A 20,389-nucleotide genomic window follows, 5' to 3' on the forward strand; every position below is an offset into this window, starting at 1 on the left:
AAGCCGCCACTTCCGGTTCTAGATTCGGCGGTCCCGGGTTTCCGGCGCTCGGCGCTTGTCTGTGCGATCCCTTCTGCTCACCACCCCCCCACCAAAGCCCGCTGCTAGAGGGCGTCCTGCCCGCCGTTAGTGGCGCTCTACCCCGACTCTCCGGAGGGTTGGGTGTCGCCAAGGCGTTTGAGAGATCGGGGGTAACTGGAAGGGACCAGAGGTGGCTGTAAGTCTTTGGGCTTGCTTGCAAAGGGGACCCGTGGGGTAGAATGAGACACCGTGTTGGAAGCACTAGAACACTTTATTCCCACACGATTAGATTCGCTTCCCGCGTCGGTCTAGCCGACCGTTCCACCCCTCGGAGGTCCCCAGGCCAGCTGCCGCTTCCTTCCTCCAGTAGTTCTTTGGTCGAACACCCGCTTTTGAATACTTCGGAGGAAAAAAGGACTAATTTCTTGTGCTGAGAGCCCTCCAGTGGGCGCCCAGCCCTGTGCAGGAGCGGGGACACAGCAGTGGACAGACAGGCACGTTCTTGCCTTCCAGGAACCAGCAGTGTGGGCGGGGAGACAGGCATCTAACAACGACTCGCACAATCACTTAAATACCACTGTGGTGAACCGCACAAGAGGGACACGCGGCGGTCTGAGGGAATAACGAGGCTGACCTGGTCTGGAGCCCAAGAACGGCGAGGGTGGACCAGACAAAGGGAACAGACCGGGGAAGGTGGGAGCCGTTGGAAAAAAAGAAATAGCCATCGGTGTGACGAACAGAGAAAGGGTGGAGGGCACCAGGTGGGGCTGAAGAGGCAGGTAGTGGCTCTAGCGCAGGAGATGCATAGGCCAGGACAAGAAATGGATCTGGCTTCTAGAGCACTGGTACTCCGAGTGTGGCCCTTGTCCTGGAGGTCCTGGAGACTAGCTCAGTGGGTGTGCGAAGTTAAGGCTATTCACAACAACACTAAGATGTTATTTGCCTTTTTCACTCTAAGAAAATGTACACTGGAGCTTTCCAGAAGCTGTCTATTGACATAATTGTCCTCACAGCTAATGGAATGTGGGCTTGCTTACTAAGCAATTCATGCTACTAGAACTTACTAAGTAGCATAACTAAGTTCTAGTAGCATAAATATCACCCACATAACCAAATGCTCTTTAGAGTTCTTGACAATTTTTAAGCGATCCTGAGATTAAAAAATTTTGAGAACCACTGCCTTAGAGCTTTAAGAAAAGTAATGCTATAGGTTTGTGTCCTTTGAAAAAGCATTCCAGCTGCTCTGTGGAGAGAGACGGGAGGGAGCATGAGCAGATGATGTTGTACTATTTGGGGGCGCCACTGCTGTAGCTCAGGCCAGAGATGATGGCGGCTTCCCCAGGATGGTGACGAGTGCCCTCACTGTGCCTTCTAGAAGAGAAATAAAAAGGAGGTGAGGAATTCCGGGTTCTAGAAAGCAAGGTGAATGCTCATGATCAGTCCAGAGATAAATGAACCCTCGTGGGCACAGAGGGTGGCAGAGGAATGGGGCTAACAGTTTCTGTCCGTTTTCTGCCTGGCAGACACTGGGTGGACTGCTTTTGTCTAAGTAATTTTTTTTTCATCCTTACACTCAAGGAAACTGAAGTGTTAAGTAGAATATTCAAGGTGGCGGGAGTTAACCCAGGTCTGTATGAATTCCAAATCCAGGCTGGACTTTGGGTGAGGAGTTACAGGGAGGGGCTCAAATGAGAATGGAAAGAAAAAAGAAGGAGGGCTGTTACCTTCTCCTTTGACTCCTTCCAAGTGGACTTGTAGGCAGCTGTGGAGAGAGAATGAGAAGGGATGGTATGACGGAGTGGTGGGGCGGAGGGATAGGTGTCAGGCTTCTGGGAGTAGGCAGGGACTGTCACTGTGGCAGTGAGGGGCATACTCACCTGCCCAGCCCAGCGCTTTGATGAGCCCGAGGAGGAGAAAGGCGGACAGGAAGAGGCCCACGCCGTCCTCTAGGGAGGGCCCAGAGAGACCTGGCAGGTGGAAGGGGGGAGAGTGAACTCTGTAGTATCCTCCCAGGCACCAACCCCGACCCCCACCCCACCCCTGGCTGCTCCATCCTCCTCCTAACTCCTACCTGCCACCTCCAGGGTGACCTCAGCGCTGCACCCCAAGGCAGGCAGAGTGGGGTGGTGGACACGACAAGCATAGCGCGCTCCATGGTGTTTGGCTGTGACCGGGATGGGCTGCAGGTGCGCAGAGAGGCTGACAGAGCCGTCTGAATGGTGGCGCAGGGCAGAGAGCCACCTCTGCCCCTCGGCCTTCTGAAAGCTGCCCTCTGGGCCACCCCGGAGCTCCCACTCCACCTCCAGGCCCTCGGAGGGATAGAAGTGGGATATGTGGCAGAGCAACTCGGGGGGTGCCTCCCCGGGGGCAGCCCATACAAGAGGTGCCGGCATCAGGGATACTTTGGGGGGCTCTGGGGAGAAAATAGGAAAGGAGCATGGGAGAAATCAGTCCACATTTGTCCTCCCTCAGAGACCCTCAGTTTGCCTATGGCTTCCCCCAAACTGAGGTAGATTTGGTTTTTTTTTTCCGGGATGGGAACCTGCTGTCTCCCCAGTGGTGCTTCACAGAAAACCCCATGCTAAAACCCTTATTCTCAGGGATCCCCTATTCCTCCGATTCGGGAACCTTATCTCAGTCACTCAGATTCCCAGGGACCTCACCCATTGCCCCTCTGACTCCCAGAGACCCCAGTCTACCTCCCGCCACTCACCCAGCACCATCTTCTCCCCCAACCCTCTGCCATCATGGTGTCACCATAATCCCAGTGCCCACTGTTTACCCGTGGGGACCCCTGTGCCCCAACTCACTCTGTACAGCAAGCTCCAGGGTGACCTGCCCTTGCAGGTACGGCAGGTGTACGGTGGCCAGATAGGCGCCCTCCTGGAAGGGCTGTACTGCAGGCAGCCAGAGGGTCCCATTTCCAGTCCATGGACCCCAAGGCTCATCATCATCCCAAGTGGCAAACGCCACTGTCCCCTCCTGGGCAGCTGGCATCTGCTCACCCAGCCCTGGAGTTGCAGCCAGGAGTAGGTGCCCCTTTCCCAGGTGCTGGCGTCGCCACTCCAGCCCGAAGGGAGGGGGACCTCGGGCCAGAGATGTAGTGGCCTCAGAGGTGGGGGGCATGTAGGCAAAGTTCAAGTCCAGCACAGCATCTTGTCCCAGTTGTATCCGAGGGGTGGGGGTGTGGGTGAGGACAGTTAGCACAGCTGGGGAAGATGAAGAGAGCAGAGAGTGGAATGGGGCATGAGGGACAGAAAGAGAAAAAAAAAAAGAAATAGAGTTATAGGGAGGACCCAACTGGAATTCACCCACCCCTCAGAGGACACCTCCTTTTCTGATACTCATCATCTTCTAGTCCTCCCTGCAAATCCCCTTTGTTCTGGGCCCACGTGGGACCCAGAGTGGCTGAAAGTGAACAGACGGGTCTAGAATAGGGGCAGTGAGTGGGCACAGCCATTGAAGGCTGGTCTGGGCACACAGCCCACTCAAGTTCTGGGGACAGTGGGCTCTGAGTGTACTTCTGACACAGGCTGAACCAGTCTGGTCTCCAGGCACCACCCTTAAAGGCCCAGGCCTTTCTTGGTTCTCACCAGGAGACTGTGATGCCTCAGGGCTGCAATTCCTCTGGTGCTGTACAGAGCACTTACTGACTCCGGAAGGTTCTGGCTCTAGCCTAGACCTGAACACAGACCTCTATGCTCTACTGAGGCAGGGTACACTAGGTAAGTGCCCGGAGCCTGGCTGCCCTGGTTAATCCCCAATCTGCCGCTATTTATATGGCCCTGTGGACTGGCTGTTTCACTTCGCCGTTGCTCAGCCTAATCTCCTAAATAATGAGATAATAATGATGATAATAGTACCTATCTGATGGGGTTGTAATGAGGGTTAGGTCATTTAGTGCTTCCTGCAACCCAGATTTATTCAGTTCCAGATTCTGGATAACAAAGACACCTATATATGAAAGGTGCTTTGAACAGTGCCCAGAATACAGTAAGTCCACCAAAGCGTTTGCGGTGGTTACATCTAACCGTCGCCAGACCAACTTAACATGCCCCAACTTAACAGCATCTCTGCAGCATTCCCTCACCCCGCTCCAATGCCCATTCCCCCTGCCTTGATGAATGATCACCACCAGCCCCTGGACACTAAAGGCAAACACAGTCACCAAGACTCCATCCTCTAATTCTCTCACTCAACTAATATTTACTGAGCACCTATGATGTTCAAGGTAGAGGACAGAGCAGTGAATAAGACAGACAGTCCCTGCCCTCAAGGTTCTTACAGTCTAGTAAGGGAGACAGATGAGCAAACTGGCAAATATAACATACCATGTGCTGTTCCCACCAGGCCCTAATTCAGTCTTCCAAAGATATCCCACCTCTGTCTCCAGCTCAAGTTCTCACCACCATACACTAGGACAATTAGAGCCTCCTCTCGGCTCTTCCTATCCTCAGTCTCCCTCTTTTTCAATTCATTGTCCACACTGGAGCCACGCGGGGTGGCTACAAGTCCGATCGGGTCACATGCCTGTTTCAAAAACCAGCTACCCATGAAGCCGGTGACTAAGGCACAGGCGGTAGCTAAATGAGCCAGGCTCAATTCCTAGCCTGGCTTTCTTACAAGCTGGTGGCTCTTGGACAAGTTCCCCAAGTGCTCTGTCTCAGATTTCTTCATCTGTGACACGGAGATATCAGTACCTCATTCCTATGGTTGTTGAGAGGAATACATGAGATTATGCCAGTAAAATGCCAGGACCTGGCTACAGAAAATTCTCAATAAATATTAGGTGTTGCTATTTTTATTACTGCCATCATCTTCCTCACGGACTTGCTGGGTATCTCAGGAAAATCGTTCAATCTTTATTTTTCTCATTTGTCCAGTGATCTGATCCTTGCCTACCTTTGTAAGAATCAAGTAAAATAGCAGGCTTCTGGGAAAACGGCATGCGTGTGCACACTCATACACACACACACACACACTTCAGATTCACTGCCACCTATAAAGCACAGATCTCAGGGTACTTGATAATCTAGCCCCCAACCCACCCTTCCAGACTTCTCTTGCACCCTAAGAACCAGCTCCAAAGAATCCCTTTCTCATGGCTAGGAGAAACTCTAATCATTGGGCCTTTCTTTACTATGATCATAAGGTTCCTTCGGGTCCCTCCCCTAAATACTCCATGTCCCTCAAGGTCAGTTCTACTGCTCCTTCTTCCCAGAAATGTCAGTCCTCCACATAAAGTAATCTTTCTTCTCCTGTGGTTATGTAATTTTTAATCCTATTTTCTGAGCCCCACAAGGTTAAACTTCTCTCAACCTCATGGGACACTTTTTGTTCAGTAAAGTAAAAAGGCAGACAATTCACTTTGTTTATCAACATTCAGAAACATACTTTTGAATTGTTAAGAACAGTCCACAGGATGAATAAGATCTGCAGGCTTTAGTTTAACCCTTAACGTGACAGTGCTCTTGCGAATCGGTTAATGGAGCGATTTTAGACCTGCATCCCACAAACTGGACTCTGAGAAATACAATTATAAATACTACAGGGCCAGAGCACTAAGGAAATTTGTACCTGTTTTTACAGCTTGCATTGCATAGGTTTTTGCTTTTCTGTTAATAGAGTGAATGGTAGGGGCGCCTGGGTGGCTCAGTTGGTTAAGCGTCTGCCTTCAGCTCGGGTCATGATCCTGGAGTCCTGAGATTGAGCCCCATGTTGGGTTCCCTGCTCAGTAGGGAGCCTGCTTCTCCCTCTCCCTCTGCCAGCTCCCCCTGCTTGTGCACTCTCTAATAAATAAATAAAATCTTTTTTAAAAAATAAAGTGAACGGTAACAACTATTATAAAGCATTCCTGAAAAAATTTAAACCCAAATCTAATCAAGTTTCTAGATCTATCAAATTCATAGGAGGTATGGAGGAAAAAGGAACAAGGAGGAAAATGACACAATGAGGAAACACTCGGCCAAATACAGAATGTGGGAAGTTCTACAGAACAAGTGACAAACCAATAACATTTTGGGGTGCGGGGCAATTATAGAATAATGGAGACTTAAGAGACAAAACTGTTATGGATTCAAGGTCTGTGGTGCCACCCCAAGTTCACTTGTTAAAGCCTTAACCCACAACATGACAATACTGTTGATCCTTGAACAACATAGGTTTTGAACAGTAAGGGTCCGCTTGCATGCAGGATTTTTAAAATTTTTAATTTTATTTTTAATTTTATTTTTAAGATTTTATTTATTTATTTAACAGAAGAGAGCGAGAGAGCACAAGCAGGGGGAACAGTAGAGGGAGAGGGAGAAGCAGGCTCACTGAGCAGGGAGCCCAAGGCGGGACTGGGTCCCAGGACCCTGGGATCATGACCTGAGCAGAAGGCAGATGCCTAACGACTGAGCCACCGAGGTACCCCGGGTTTTTTTTTTACAGTACAGTACTACAAATGTATTTTCTCCTCCTTATGATTGATTTTCTTAATAATACTTTCTTTTTTCTAGCTTACTTTATTATAAGAATACAGTATGTAATACATACAACATATAAAATATGTGTTAATCAACTGTTTACATTATCAGTAAGGTTTCCAGTCAACAGTAGGCTACAAGTGGTTAAGTTTTAGGGGAGTAAATGTATGCAGATTTTCTACTGCTGGGGGCAGGGTCAGTGCCTGTAACTGCCTCCCCCTCACCCCCACCCCCACATACAGTTGTTCAAGGGTAAACTGTATTTGGAGATAGGGGCTGTGAAGAGGTGATCATGGCCAAATGAGATCATTAACATAGGGCTCTAACCTGATATGCTGTCCTGATACGTGTCCTTTTAAGAAGAGGAAGAAACACAAGAGCTCCCTCTTTCCTCCAAGTGAGGACACAGCCAGAAGTGGCCATGTGCAACCACAAGGGAGGGGCTCTCTCACCAGACACCCACCCTGCTAGCACCTTGATCTTAGACTTGATCTGGGACTTCTAGCCTCCAGAGCTGTGGGAAAATAAATATAGGACGCCCAGTCTATGATATTTTGTTATGGTAACCCAAGCAGACGCAAGAACCAAGTGTAATTTATAGAGACCTGTTTTCGATCCTGATTCAAGCAAATCTACTGTAAAATAACATCACTGAGAAATTGGGAAAATTTTAATACAGGCTAGGAATTAGATGATATTAAAGAATTATTGTTTGGTTTGTTATGACAGTGGTTTTTTTTTAAGTCCTTATTTAATAGAGATGCTTACTGAAATACTTAAGAGTAAAATCATAGGATGCCTGGCATATACTTTAAAATGCTTCAAAAAAAGAAAATAGGTGGGAGGAGGGTCGACAAAACAATGTAGTAAAACCTTACTTACACAAGTGGGGGATGGGTCTATGGGGTTCATTCTACCATTCTCTCTATTTTATGTGTCTTTGAAAATTTCCAAAACAATGTTTTAAAAGAATGATGAGAATTAAAAAACCATATACACGAAGTATGTTAGGACAGTGTATTTGTCAACAAACATTTTAAGCATTTGCTAAGAAATACCATATAAATGTATATTAGCAAAATTACCAATGATCTGTGCCCCCAGAAGGACTCATTTTAAATTTTACATTAAAACAACAACTTTCATTTTCTTCAATCCCCAATCAAGCAGAAATTCTTGAAAAGTTAGACTGAGCACAGCAACTAGTTTTTACCCTCGGCGGTCTATGAGAAGCAGAAAATTTTCCCAGCTGGACACTCCATGGCTCCTATCTACACTTCGTTCATGGCCCAAATTGTCTTCCACTCTACTTTACAATTAGTCATGACAAATCTGCCGAAAACCTTCTTGAGAGCAGAATCTACATCTGATCACCTTCCTGACCCTTCAAAGTGCCCAGGGCCACCTCAGAGACTCTGATTTAATTTGCCTGGAGTGGGACGATTCAGTATATTTTAGAAACTTCCAAGAGGACTCTTATTTGCAGCCTGGACTGAGAACCAACTGGGTCCTAATTCCTCCTTGGTGCTAATATTGAGCCAGTGAATAAATTAACAAAGTGTCTCCCCTGAGAGTCACAACAACAGAAAGGCAGACGGAAAATAGCGTCCACAGCTTATAGTTGGAAAAACAGACTCAGAGAGAAAAGCATCTCTCACCCCCTACCTCAGTGAAGCCAACAGCCCTGGGAAACACTCTTCCCTACTGGAGAGAGCTACTAGCCCCACAGGGAGCAGTTTGCCTCTGCCCCTGCCTGGCGTGGGGCCAGGGAAATAAGAATGGCAGCGTAGACAGAGGTGACCGGTGGGTACTGACTGAGTCCCTTTCCCTGGTCCTGTGGGTGATTCACTCTCAGGGACGGGGGTGGCAGGAAGGTGGTCCTAGGCAAGGGAGAAGGGAGGGGTTGGCCTGCCTGTTGTGCTGTGTTGTTTACAAAAAATCACACAAGAGGGGCACCTCTGTGGCTCAGTTGGAAAAGCATGTGGCTCTTGATCTTGGGGTCTTGAGCTCCAACGGCATGTTCGATATAGAGATACTTACATACATATATACATACGTAAACTTGAAATCAACTTAAAAAAAAAAAAACACCTCATAAGACTGAGGGAAGCTAATGACTCTACTCCTATCCTACCCAACCTCTGCTGAGAGAAGGGTGAGCTCCTAGGTACCCCATTCTTGCTTTACCCGCCCACTCCCTCCTCAAGCCTCAGCTCAGCAAAGTGCCAGATCCCTGCCCGTCAAACCGCGTTGCACCACGCAAGCAGTGAGAACCACCAGGCCTCCTGCCCTGTCTCGTTGGCCCAGTCCAGCCCACCATGTGGTGACCACAGAATCAGCGCATCCTCACACGCCATAGGGAAGGGGTTTGGCAAGAACGGTCAGCGCGCTAGAGTGCAAGAATCTTTGCCTTGCTAAGTGCCACAGCTCCGGATGTGGGCACGGGTGGCGCTGGGACGCTGGTTTCTGAAACAGGGAACACCTTAAAGATGGCAGTGTCTACCTAAGCAAGACACAGATCTGGGAGGAGAGGAGGAAAAAAAGTTCCTGTTTCTGAGCCCCTCCCAACCCCATCCCCTTACAGGTTTCTCTAGGTCCGGTGTCAGGAAAGTCAGACTTTCTCCAAAGCCCCGCCTCTAAACCGAGGATTGTGATTGTTTATTTGTTTGAAACTGGGCAGGAGCTAGAAGAAGCTGTTGAGATCGATTAAACAATCCTAGCCAAACCGCCTCGCTTTACAAATAAGGAAACTAAGCGCCGATTGGGCAAACGAGTTCACAGCGAGAGTCACAGGCTGATGTAGACCCTTATCTACCCATTCCTCTCCACTTCCCCTCCCCCGTACCTGTTGCCAAGGTGATGAGAGCAGGCTCGGGCTGAGGCTCGGACTGCAGTCTCAGGAGGCTGGAGAGGCTGACGATCGGGCTAGATATGCTGACCATGAGCCAAGTCCCGTCCAGGGACCGCGGGCAGCTCTGCTCCGGGGTCAGTCCCCTGGCCCACTTCGCCGCGGCAGGGAGCGGGACGTAGCGGCTCAGCTCGCAGCGTGGCGCGGGGGCGTCCGAGGGGTACCGCCGGAAGGCAGCCTGGAGCGCTCCCGCGGGGTCTGCGAGCCGGGAGAAGGGAGCTGCAGCTGCAGTCGCCGCCAGGAAAGGGGCGGGGAGGACAGCGTCCAGGGAATCCCGAACGCACAAACTACCCAGTAGTGAGAGATTCAGAGGTAATCTAGACTCGTTTTACAGGAGCAAACTGAGGCCCGACCTAAAGAGGAGGGGGTTTCGGTGGAAGTGGCAGAGTTGAGGGTGAGTCCGGGACGACTCACCATGCACTTTGAGGTAGAGCTCGGGTTCGAGGTCCGGTCGGGGAGGTGGCGTCCCCGGGCCCTGGCGCAGCAGCAGTGCGGCGGGTTTCTTGGTCAGGCGGCCCCCGCCCGCATCCTCCACCATCCAGCATTCTATCACCCCGGGTCCCGCCGAGACGGCGGTCACCAAGGCTGGGGGAGAGGGGCGCGAGTGAGGGGGCGACCCGCCCCCAGCATCCGGCGCGTGATGGGCTCACCACTCTCCGCCTCCCCCTTGTTCTTGGGCAAAGAGTCTCGGGGTTCGCTCACCCAAAGCCACCGCGAGCAGAGAGAGGGGCTCCATGGTGCAGCGATCTGCTCAGCCCCGAAGCCTCCACTTCTCCCTTTCACTTTCACTTTCCTTCAGAGGCCGGCAGGAGAGGCGGAGGAAGTCCCCTCTGTGGTTGGGTGACGGCACGTGGGCGGCAGGTGCTTTCCGCACTGGCCAGGCAGGGATCCCGAAACAGTATGTCCAGTTCTGGTCCGGGGACCTGGGCCCCGCCCCGCCCTCTTGGACGACACAGCAGCGCCCAGTCCCGGGGCCCTCCCCAACCCTAGCTCCTCCTCCCTCCGCCCCCTCCCCCCAGACTCTACTTCGCAGAGTTGGGTTACTCCGCCTTCCCGCACCTGCGCCCGGGCCCCAGCAAACACAGAGGGGCTGTTGGTAAGCCGAGTGAAATGACCAATAAATATTTTAATCACCATTTAAAAAAAATAAGATTTAAAATAAAAACCTTGTATTCTTACGACTTACTCCCTCTTTGTCTTCACTCCCTCCTCAATGAGAATCCAGCTGGGGGGCCCCCAAGGAAGGATAGGAGGGATGAGGGTGGAAATATAGGGCATGTCCTTAGGGAGGTGGGGTGGGTTCTAGGACAAGGGTGGGGCTCAAAGGCCTGGTCCCCACAACAACACAAACACAGACTTCAGGTACAGACTACAACCACCTGACCCTTGACCCTGTGACTCCAGGATGCTCCATGGCCCCCCCTCTCCCTCCCCCCACCATATGTGCCCTAGTCTGGAGCTGGGGCTTCAGTGTACCCATCTGAGGGGAAGGAAGGACTTAGTTCCGGGGATACTTCGTGGGAGAGACGCTGAGGAATGGAATGGGGTGGCCGATGGTGCACCATGGTTCCCCCTCCAAAATATATACAAGTCCATAGAGATAAGGAAGACATTAAGTGTGGTGGGAGATCACCAGAGGGCCACAGTGCCCCTTGGCTCGTGCTCCCTATTTCCTCCATCCGGAAAGCTACCTCCAGGAGCCTGCCCCTTCAGTTTGTTCCTCCACCTCCACCAAAGCCCATCTCCACCTTGTGGACGCTGGGTGGGGACCAGACCCTTCGACTGGACTGGGGCGTGGCCCCACTCGCCTCGTCGCCGCTGCCCCCGCCCACTCCAGGGGACTCTCTCTTGGGTGGCAAGGCTGGCCCCGCAGGCCCCCCGGGTCCTGGCCCGCCCCCGCCCAGGCGGTGCCGGCGCTCACAGTGTCCCCGGTGGCGCATGAAGCTGTCTCGCCACATGAACTTCTTGGCGCAGACGCCACACTCATAGGGTTTGAGACCTGTGTGTGTCTTCATGTGCTCGGTCAGGTGGTGCTTCATCTTAAACTTTTTGTTGCACACGGGGCAGTCAAAGGGCCGCAGGTTGAGGTGCATATTCACATGCCGATCGCGCATGCTCTTGTGGGAGAAGGCCTTCCCACAGTGGCACAAAAAGATCTTATTCCCATCCCCACCGCCTGTCCCTCCAGGGGTCCCCCCCGCACCACCCGGCATGCCCAGGGCCCCTGCCGAGGTGCCCCCCAGGGTCACCGCCCCGTGTTCAGCTTGGTTCCCTGGTGGCTGGCCTGGAGCCTGTGAGGAGGAGGAGGAAGATGAAGACGATGGGAAGACTAGGATCTGGTTGCCCTGCATGTCCAGGGGAAGCAGGGGCCTCGGAGGATGGGAGGGGGCATAGGAGGAAGGGGTTGGCCCCCCTGAATCGTCAAGCCCTGCCCCAGCACCCCCACCCTCATAGGAGCCAAAGTCATTGGAAGACTCACAGAAATTGACCTGCTCCTCTCCCTTGTCCGGAGGCTCAGTCAGGGTCCGGACATCACTTATGCTAAGAGTAGCCTCAGGTCCCCCAGCCTCGGGAACCCTGGAGCCACCCCCCAGCTCTTCATCTTCATCATCCTCACAGGTCAACACCAGGTCTTCCTCCTCCTCATCCTCTTCCAGATCTGGGTCTTGAGGAACGAGGGGTGCTGGTGCTGGGCTGTTTCCACCCCGCTTCACGTATACCCAGTGCTTCTGCGGCATGATGCTGGGCGGTGCGTAGGTGGGCCGCCGGAGCCCAGCCCCAGGAACCACAGCACCCCTCCCATCCCCGCCATCGTCGCATAGCTCATCTGCCTCTAGCAGCAGCTTCCCAGAAGTAGCCCCCCCACTGCCAACCACAGGGGCTGGGAATACAGGGCCGCCTCCTCGCCGCTCGCCGCTGCCCACTGCCGAAGCTGCAAAGGCCTCTTGGGAGGAAGATGAGAAATCAGTGGACTCTCGGGGGCTGAAGTAGTTGCTGCTGCTGGGGGACTGATTCTCACTGGCCCGGCTGGAGGCATGGGAGCGCACAGAGCCCATGGTGGCAGGGGCCACAGTGGCTCCGCTCCCTGATGGGACCCCAGCACCAGGGACAGTGGCAGAGGTGGCTGCAGCAGTGGTGATGGTGGTGGTGGCGGAAGCCCGGCCTTCGCGGAGGAGTTCCGTGCACTTATCCACAATGTGCCACATTTGGAGCACCGACCCCACTGTGAGGAAGTTGACAATGTCAGCAGCAGCCATGCTGAGGCGGCCAGTGTAAGCCGAAGCCAGGACAGTCTCGAAGGCGCCTGGGTCCATGACGCTGGGCAGCGAGATGGAGGTCATGCCCTTGAGTAAAACCTGGTCGTGGAAGTAAGGGGAGGAGGCAGCCAGGACAGCACGATGAGCCCTGAACTCCCGGCCCTGCACTCGGATGGACACATCGCAGAGCTGGCCCTGTAGCCGCTGCTGATTGAGGGACTCCAGGAGGGCACTGGTCACCTCAGGGAAGGACACGTGTACCACTGCAGCTGCAGGCAGGGGCACTGGGGGTGGGGCCAGTGATAGAGGCAGGGGGAGTGCTGCCCCACTGGGAGAGAGAGGAGATGGCTCCATGGCGTGGAGGGAGGGGGTACCCCCCCAGCCACAGGAACAAGGGAAGGAGGAGGGCGGCCGGGGGGGTCTCTGGGAAGAAAAAGAGAGAAGAATGATAACATCTCATAATGACACAGCCCTTCGCTTTACACTTTAAAAACATGTTCACACCCTTTATCTGAGTAATTCCCCACAACACTGTAAGGTAGGTATCCCTCTCAATCCTCTTTGAAAAACAGCAAACTGAGACTCAGAAAGATTATGAGATTATCCAAGATCACATAGCCAGTAAGTGACAGTGCCAGCAAACGGAGAAGTCCTGACTCCAAATCCAGTGCTCTTTCCTTGGAGATCAGAGAAATAAGGTGCTCTCAGGGAGTGGGGTGCGTCTCCTCGTAATTTCCCATTTGGCTGAGAGCCTGACTTTCCAACATTTACCTTATTGGTATTTTGCACCCTTTTATTGGGAGGGGGGCAAGTCTGTGCCTGTACTGAGAACCATCCCCCGATCCATGTGTTTTTTAGGCTATGCCCCCCCAGCTCTTTCCCGAGCCAAGGCCCCCTTTGGCCCCCGGCTTACCTCTAGCCCCGCCCCTTAAAGACACGCCCCTTCGCCCTTTCGGCCCCGCCTCTTCAAGACCCACCCCCTTGGCCCTCTCGGCCCCGCCCCTTGTCTACCCCCGCCCACACCGGACCCCGCCCCCCTCTGCTCCGCCCCAAGCGCTACTTCGACCTCCTCGCCCACCCGGAAGGCGCCCCCCAACCCCGCGCGTCCCCGCTTACCGGGCCGCGCGCCCCCGGGCCCCCCCGCCCCTCACTCGGCGGCCAGAGCCGCAGCCTGGGCCCCTCCCGCCGCCATCTTGCGCCGACTCCCTCCGCCCTCCGCCTCCGCTCCGCCTCCCGCCCCTCCGGCTTTAAAGGCACAGGCGGGCACCCCCGCCCGTGCCGCTGGGCAATACTCGGCCGACTCGGCCACTTCTCCTTTAAAGAACAGCTGTCTCATTCCACCTTAAAGGTACCAGGCCTCTTCCGCCGCTGAGGAACTCAGGACTTGGTGGTTCGGCCGAAGCACTCATTCCCCTTTAATTCTGTAAGCCTGCCCTTCCCATTGGCCAAAGGTCTTGGCCGACGCAGCTTAGGCTCCGCCCCTGAACTGTGGCCATTAGCAGGTTTGCGGGATCTACTCGCCCTGCTCTCCTAGCTTCTGACAGTCCCCCTGAAACCCCGCCCCCTTCCTCCGGGCACGGATTGGCCAAATAACCTTGAGTCGGCCCCTGATTGGCCTTTTTACTCATACCGCTCAAAGTGAGAAAGTAAAGCGCGTTCCGGACGCAGAAGCACGTTTTTTTTTTTAGTGCCTGGCAGAGGGCAAACGGAACGTCTGAGGGCGAGGGAACTCCGAGACGCAATCTAAGGACAGGCTACAAAAGACAGCTCTAAGGGGTGGCCAGGGGTCAGGGTAACCCTGAACCAGAGAACAGCTGGTGCAGAGCGGTGAGCACAGAAGGCCAAGGAAAAGACAAGGGCACAATAAGAAAAGAACTTTATTGTTTATTAATGTTTCTGTGTAAAACTTAAGTTTTTGTTGGTTTTTTTGTGTGTTTTTTTTTAAAAGAAACACCACCAAAAGGGGATTAGCTCAGTCAATCCCTTCCTCAGTCATCAGCTTCCCACCATCCTCCAAATACTATCCCAAAACATTTGGAGGCTGGGGGTGGGAGGAGAGGCAGCTAATCAGAGTCTGAGAGCACGATGATCTCCTCTGGATCGCACTGTGTGGCCACACTCATCTGCAGGGGAGTGAGAGACAAGAGTCAGAAAGAGACGTCTGGAATATAGGGGGAGGAAAAGCAGAGGGAAGGACTTATCAGAGATTAAAAATGGGGGTGAGGAAAAATGAGAGGATGTGGTACGTGTAATATTCAGATGGAATGCCTGAAATTAAACAATGAAAGAGAATTAAGTTAGGGAAAAACTGCCTCCCCCTCTTACCTTGTAAGTACCAGGCCGAGAGGGTTGTGAATGGGGGGTTTGGGACAACCGGGCTGGAGATGGGCTACAGAGGGAGCTGGTCACCAGGCCATGGCTAGGGGAGTCCACCCTTGTCGAGGAATCAGCAACTGGGGCCATGCAAGTCAGGGGAGAAGGTGGGCTGGACAGGGTAGGTATCTTCTTCCCATTCTTCTCATGCACTGCCCTTTGCCTTTCCACATAGCTAAGGACAGAAACACAAATAGGGGGGTATGGAGAGTCTGAGGCTGGAGGGGTAGCATCCAGTCTCTCCCAGAAGACCCAGTTCCTCAATATTCCTCACAGAAAGCCCCCTGAATTCTCTCCTTGGCCTCCCACCTCCTCCTCCTTGTTCTTGTTACCTATTTCCTAATGGTCCTGCTCCAGTTTGCTTCTCCTTCCGAGACTTCTTGCAGGGGGGACAGGAATCTCCCCAGGTGTGAGGAGAGACACCTCCATTGAAGGAAGTGGAGGTGACCATGGCTGCTCCATTCTCCAAGACAGTGGTGAGGGGATCCTCTGATTGCTTTCTGGAAGAGGAAATGTCCCTCTCCTCAGGGGAAGGAGTGGTATCCAGGGGCAAGGCTTCGATCTCTAGCTCAAAGAGCTGAGACATAGGGCTCTCTTCCTCCAGGGGTAGCTCCTCAAGGTGTTCTCCGTTGTTTTCAGCATCTATGCTGGAGGGGGCCAAGGGCTCTTCTGACAGTGAAGACGGTGACACTATGAGTCCTTTGTTTTGCTGCTCCCCAACAGACCTGCCAATCCCCTTGCTAGGTTCCAGATTCTTTTCAGTGGAGATCCGTGGTGGGGACAGAGGGCTCTTCTCTCCATCCTGACCTGGAAAAGAAGAAAAGAGGGGAGAGGTAGCATGAGAACTCGGGGAAAGAATACTGTTGAGAGTAAGAGGAGAAAGGGAAGGATCTCAAACAGGTGGTTCACATCCAACAGAGTAGAGGGAACTGACACGAGGGGATTGTTCTTGACATACCTGCTTCCTCCTCTTCCTCCTCTTCATCGTCCCCCTGACCTTCCTGCATCTGTTCGAGATCCTCCTCTTCTTCAGAATCTGTGGCCTCCTCTTCTTCTTCTTCCTCCTCTTCTTCTTCCTCTTCTTCTTCTTCCTCTTCCTCATCACTTTCCTCATCTTCTTCATCATCTGTCTCGGGCTTGGAGGTGGTAGGGCACTCCTGGGATGCCATTCCACTAGGGCCCTGGGGGACAAAGGAGTTTCTCTGAGCAATCCCCTGCCCCAGGGGGTCTGGTGCTGGTGTTCCTTCTGCACTCTTCCCCCTCAGTGACCCTGAAATCCCTGCTGGCCAGTGCAGGGGAAGGACAAGGTCTGTCTGAAGGGTGTATCCCTCCATACCTCACCAGAATCCAAAGAGGCTTTGGGGGGTTCTGCAGTGTGGGAAGAGGTAGCTTGGGGAAGCCGAGCTCTTCTCTTCTGTCTCTCGCCCTCCTCACTCTTGTCTTGCATCATTGCATATTTGGAGATGACCTCATCCAGCCGGCTCATAGCCAAGCTCCGGTTTTCTCGCAGGCGCCGAGCTAAGGCAGGATCTGACAGTGCAGGGTCAATGCCTACATGGGAAGATATATAAAGTCAGAGCACTCAGCCCAAACCCTAGAAGACGGGACTAGAGAGATGCCCCCTCCACCAAACATCTGACATATAAGGGTTACCCACAGGCATCTCACTAATCCCTACCTGGCCTATAGTCATCTGTGAGGTGACAGCCAAAGTTGTAGATGAGATCAAGGTGGCGTCGCTCCTGTAACCTGATGCCCACATCTCGGAAGGCATCCTGAGCCATGAGCTGGAGCTGCTGTCGGGGGAGGCCAAGGCTGTGCCGAGCAGCTGCCTTCTCCACAGCCCGCAGCACATCTCCATAGTCAGGGAAGGTATCTGGCCCCGGTTTGTTGATGAGCCGCTCAATGCGCCTGTTAACCTCTGGGTAGCGGGTGCCACGGTAGGGGATGCGTTGCTCTATGACACGACCCGTCAGGGAAGAACAGTCTTTGAGCTCACACAGCCGCCCAAAGAGGCGGATCAGCTTACGCTTCAACCTTGCTTCCTGCAAGTATGTGGAGTCTGGGTCGTCCAATTCTGAGAGATCCAACTCCTTTTCCTGCAGCCGCCGGATCTCTGCCACATAGAGTGCTAGCAGCTGCTCCAAGCGCTGGATCTGCCGCCGGGAACCACGGGTCCTTGGGGCCTCAGAGGCAGTGGTCTCGGCATTTGTGGGGTCCGAGGAGGGGTCTGTGGGAGGGTTATTCCCGGAGGGTTCACTAGGGGTGGTGGCAGCAGGGGCCAGGTTCAGCTTCTTCTTGGCTGAATGGGCCTTGAGAACAGTGCAGAGCTCATTAATGTAGACATACAGCTTAGCTGGCCGACTCTGGGCCCGAGATAGGACCCGAGAGAGGATGTTGCAGAACTCCGCTGAGGCCAAAAACAGAGAGTGGGCACGCTGCTGCCGGTTATAGAGGAATGGGACCACCTCAGGGTGGTCTGCTGTCTGCGTCTTACACAGTTCAAGGAACTAGAGGGTTCAGAGGAAGAAGGGAGGGGGAAAGAGACAAGGGGAGGGGTTGAGAGAAAGAAGGCGAGGCGGGATTAGTGGGGAAGAAAGGACAGGAGAGCCAGTCTGCCATCCCCCTCCCTGAGGCACAAGAATCTTCTCCCCTAAAGCTCACCTCTTCAAACAGCTTCTCATTCTCCAACTTGTAGCATTTCTTGCCGCCAGAACTACTGCTTCCTCCAGCCCCATGGGGCTGGGAGGAGCCAGGGGCTTCTGCCCGGGGTGAGGCCGGATTGGGGGGTGGGTGGGAGGGCCCTGGCTGAGCAGCTGCTTCATCTTCGTCATCATCATCCAGCACGATGATGCTGTTAACGGTGGCCATGGGGGATCAAATCCCCCGGAGGGAGGAAGTGTTGGGGATTTCAGAATTCCTGCTGGAAGGGGATGGGGCCTCAGAGAGAGCCCCTCCAGCATAGCCCATCCCTTCATCTCACACATTTTCCAATCTTCTTGGGCTTCAGTAACACCCAGCCCTGCCCAACAGTGGCCTCACTGCCTGTCTTCAGCAACCATTAGGACTCTTTTCTGGCCTTTTACTACGGGAGCCCCAAACCACCTGAAAACCCTAAGTTCCCCACCCCCAGCTCCACCCCTCCTGTCGATATCCAGTCTGTGTCCAGTCGGTTTCGGTTCCTCACTATCTCTCATACGTGCCAAGCTGATTCTTCCAAGCCCCGGACCACCTCCCTCCTTCCACTCAGGATTTCCTCGACATTCCCTCACAGATACCACACCCCCGTCGGCACCACCTCGCGAGCCTCCCCCTTCCGCTCTCAAACACGTCAAACCCACACCCTCACCCCATCCTGAAGAATCACCCCCAACTCCTAGACTCTGAGGCGAAGGAGGTTTCCTCCCAACAATCAATTCCCCTTTCTCCTCCTTGAATTATCTTCACACTCCACCCTCTGACGGGTCTCCTCAAACCCGGGCGTTAGGTTGGAGAGATCTCACCTCAAGTCCCCTCCCTCTCACCCCACCCGATTTCCCCCATTCTCTCTCTGTGACCTGTAACCGACTGGAAGCCCAGCACTGAACTCCCCCGATTCCTCTCAGACCCCAACCCCGCGTCCGACCCTTCCCCTGAATGAGCTTCCCGCCAAGTCCCCCTCCCCCAGTTCAGCCCGCCGGCCGCCCCACTCCCCTTCAGGGATCGGAAGGAAGGTACCACAGCTTGCCCCTCAGACTCAGCGTCCTGGACTCCCCAGTACCTCTCCCTCGACATTCCCGCCCCCGCCTTCGCTCCCCGCACGGTCCGGCCCCCACCTCAGAAACGGTCTCTCGAGGCGACCCTCGCTGCTGATCTCAGAACCTCGCATGGTTCCCTCCGCCTTCCTTCCCCCTCCCACCGCAGGCCCTTCTCTGGACCGGAAGTCGCCGAGTTTCCGCCTACAGCCACCCAGATGCGGCCATATTGTCGTACGGCGGCCGGAAGTGGAGGTAGGCCCGCCCCCACCTTCAGAGCCACCCACACGGTTTGTGACCCCCTTTCCTGAGAGACCAGTAGAGGGCGGGCTTGTCCCCGCAGGGCGTCCCAAAGTAGCCGGGGGACGCCATCTTGCCGTACGGTGTTGGCTAGGCCAGAGCTCCGGCGCGCCGCCGACCGAGCTCTTTTCACCCGGTGCTTGTGCGACTCCGCCAATCAGAAACTTCCGGCATCCGGCCCAACGGCCGGTGCGTCGCGTGCGGGAAGGATTGAGCCACCTTTCCAAGTAGGGGAGGGGGAACGGAACAGGAAGCTAAGGAATTGGGCCTTTCAAGACTGCGCAGGGGTGCAGGGAAGAACGAGAGTCTCTTAAGAGAGAAAAAAAAACCCTATTCCTTCCGCTGGGCCATTGACCAGCCTTCCGGCGCTGCTTTCCTACCTGCCAGGTACCCTTTCCATGGCTTAATCGACTGCGCCTGCCCCTTCCCTTCTGCAGGCTGCGCGCTCCCTTGCCGCTGTCCAGCAGCTACTTCTACTGCCAGGTGCCTACAGCTTCCAATCGTGAAATCATAACAATGCATACAAATAAGCACAATGCGCTACACAAATATGTTGTTATTATTATTGCTATTGTTACTGATTTCTCTTTAAGCGCCTCCGCGGAACTAATGACCAACCAAGCAGGTGGGACCTAGGTGGTTCTCCGTTCTTTTCTGGAGGGGGATCCCCGAGGTGCAGGCAGTGACGACCTGGAGGCCGCGCTTTGTCCAGGAGCTCCAGGGCCTTAGGACGACGATGTGGGGCGGGAGCTTTGAGGAGAATCTGTGCAAATGGCCGCTGAAAGGGCTGTCAGATGAAATGAGACTTGTAAAATACCTTGGCTCTCGACTTGTCTCCTCCTCTTCCTCTGGGAGAGCTGAGGAAAGAAGGAGAGACAAGAAACTGATTTTGACACCCGCCTCGCCCGCAGCCCCATCTCACCCAACTTCAGGAAGGCCAGAAGGACTCGTCGAGGCCAGGCTGGGTCCAAATATGAGCTTATGGGGAAGTCAGACCGGTTAACACGGAGATTCCCATCTCCTGCAACCTTTCACATTCCACAAGTGGTAAGCATCTTGCCACTTTCTAGGACCTTAGAGGTCCTCATATCCCTAAGCCCTCCGGAACCTCAAACCCTTCCATTAAAGAATCCGACACCATGTCTAAACCTATAGTCTTCAAGTTAGGGAACATGAAAACCCTCCAAAAGGGTACTCAGATTTAGGAGATAGAGGAATTTAATTTCCAGATCCTCAACTTTCGCAAAATTGGTCTTACTGAGTAAATGCCTGCAGTAGAGGTTCTCCTTCTTCCTATTTCTTTTTATAATAGACTTCCTCCCTCTTAAA

The 20,389-nt window shown here is 53.7% G+C and overlaps 3 protein-coding genes across 6 annotated transcripts; all 3 read right to left on the minus strand.

Annotated features, from left to right (window-relative positions):
* Window positions 1-273: 273 nt before the first annotated feature.
* Window positions 274-10,286, minus strand: TAPBP (TAP binding protein). Its single transcript, XM_045795513.2, has 8 exons — window positions 10,099-10,286; window positions 9,811-9,981; window positions 9,334-9,594; window positions 2,832-3,230; window positions 2,093-2,434; window positions 1,899-1,988; window positions 1,746-1,783; window positions 274-1,392 (listed from the first exon to the last, which is right to left on the minus strand). Exons 1-8 carry the CDS (start codon window positions 10,130-10,132, stop codon window positions 1,381-1,383), a joined length of 1,347 nt encoding a protein of 448 aa, XP_045651469.2. The 5' UTR covers window positions 10,133-10,286; the 3' UTR covers window positions 274-1,380.
* A 188-nt stretch (window positions 10,287-10,474) lies between these two features.
* ZBTB22 (zinc finger and BTB domain containing 22) lies at window positions 10,475-14,107 on the minus strand. The gene is made up of 2 exons (XM_045795512.2): window positions 13,770-14,107; window positions 10,475-13,076 (listed from the first exon to the last, which is right to left on the minus strand). The coding sequence occupies exon 2, from the start codon at window positions 13,005-13,007 to the stop codon at window positions 11,106-11,108; it is 1,902 nt and encodes a 633-aa protein (XP_045651468.2). The 5' UTR covers window positions 13,008-13,076; window positions 13,770-14,107; the 3' UTR covers window positions 10,475-11,105.
* A 405-nt stretch (window positions 14,108-14,512) lies between these two features.
* On the minus strand, window positions 14,513-18,992 carry DAXX (death domain associated protein). Of its 4 annotated transcripts, none has more exons than XM_087858137.1 (8): window positions 18,842-18,992; window positions 17,691-17,949; window positions 16,705-17,536; window positions 16,363-16,577; window positions 15,985-16,207; window positions 15,359-15,833; window positions 14,979-15,201; window positions 14,513-14,776 (listed from the first exon to the last, which is right to left on the minus strand). In XM_087858137.1, exons 2-8 carry the CDS (start codon window positions 17,895-17,897, stop codon window positions 14,717-14,719), a joined length of 2,235 nt encoding a protein of 744 aa, XP_087714263.1. In that variant the 5' UTR covers window positions 17,898-17,949; window positions 18,842-18,992; the 3' UTR covers window positions 14,513-14,716. The 4 variants fall into 4 exon arrangements, with proteins under 4 accessions (XP_087714263.1, XP_087714264.1, XP_045651464.1 ...); XM_087858138.1 differs by having other exon boundaries at window positions 17,691-17,946; window positions 18,842-18,989; XM_045795508.2 differs by having other exon boundaries at window positions 17,691-17,880; window positions 18,842-18,943.
* Window positions 18,993-20,389: the final 1,397 nt, after the last annotated feature.

The sequence above is a fragment of the Ursus americanus genome, chromosome 32 (assembly GCF_024610735.1).
Source record: "Ursus americanus isolate L20-20 chromosome 32, mUrsAme1.1.p, whole genome shotgun sequence".
Lineage (NCBI taxonomy): Eukaryota > Metazoa > Chordata > Mammalia > Carnivora > Ursidae > Ursus > Ursus americanus.

Coding starts and splice junctions, on each gene's coding strand:
- TAPBP (XM_045795513.2), bottom strand. CDS start 10,132: ATGGAGCCCCTCTCTCTGCTCGCGGTGGCTTTGG. Junction 2,435..2,831: donor CCTGGAGCTTGCTGTACAGA/GTGAGTTGGGGC, acceptor TTTTCTCCCCAG/AGCCCCCCAAAGTATCCCTG. Junction 1,989..2,092: donor GGTCACCCTGGAGGTGGCAG/GTAGGAGTTAGG, acceptor TCCACCTGCCAG/GTCTCTCTGGGCCCTCCCTA.
- ZBTB22 (XM_045795512.2), bottom strand. CDS start 13,007: ATGGAGCCATCTCCTCTCTCTCCCAGTGGGGCAGCACTCCCCCTGCCT.
- DAXX (XM_045795508.2), bottom strand. CDS start 18,894: ATGCGAGGTTCTGAGATCAGCAGCGAGGGTCGCCTCGAGAGACCGTTT. Junction 17,881..18,841: donor CTCGAGAGACCGTTTCTGAG/GTGGGGGCCGGA, acceptor CACCGTTAACAG/CATCATCGTGCTGGATGATG. Junction 16,578..16,704: donor CACAGATGACTATAGGCCAG/GTAGGGATTAGT, acceptor CTTCCCATGTAG/GCATTGACCCTGCACTGTCA.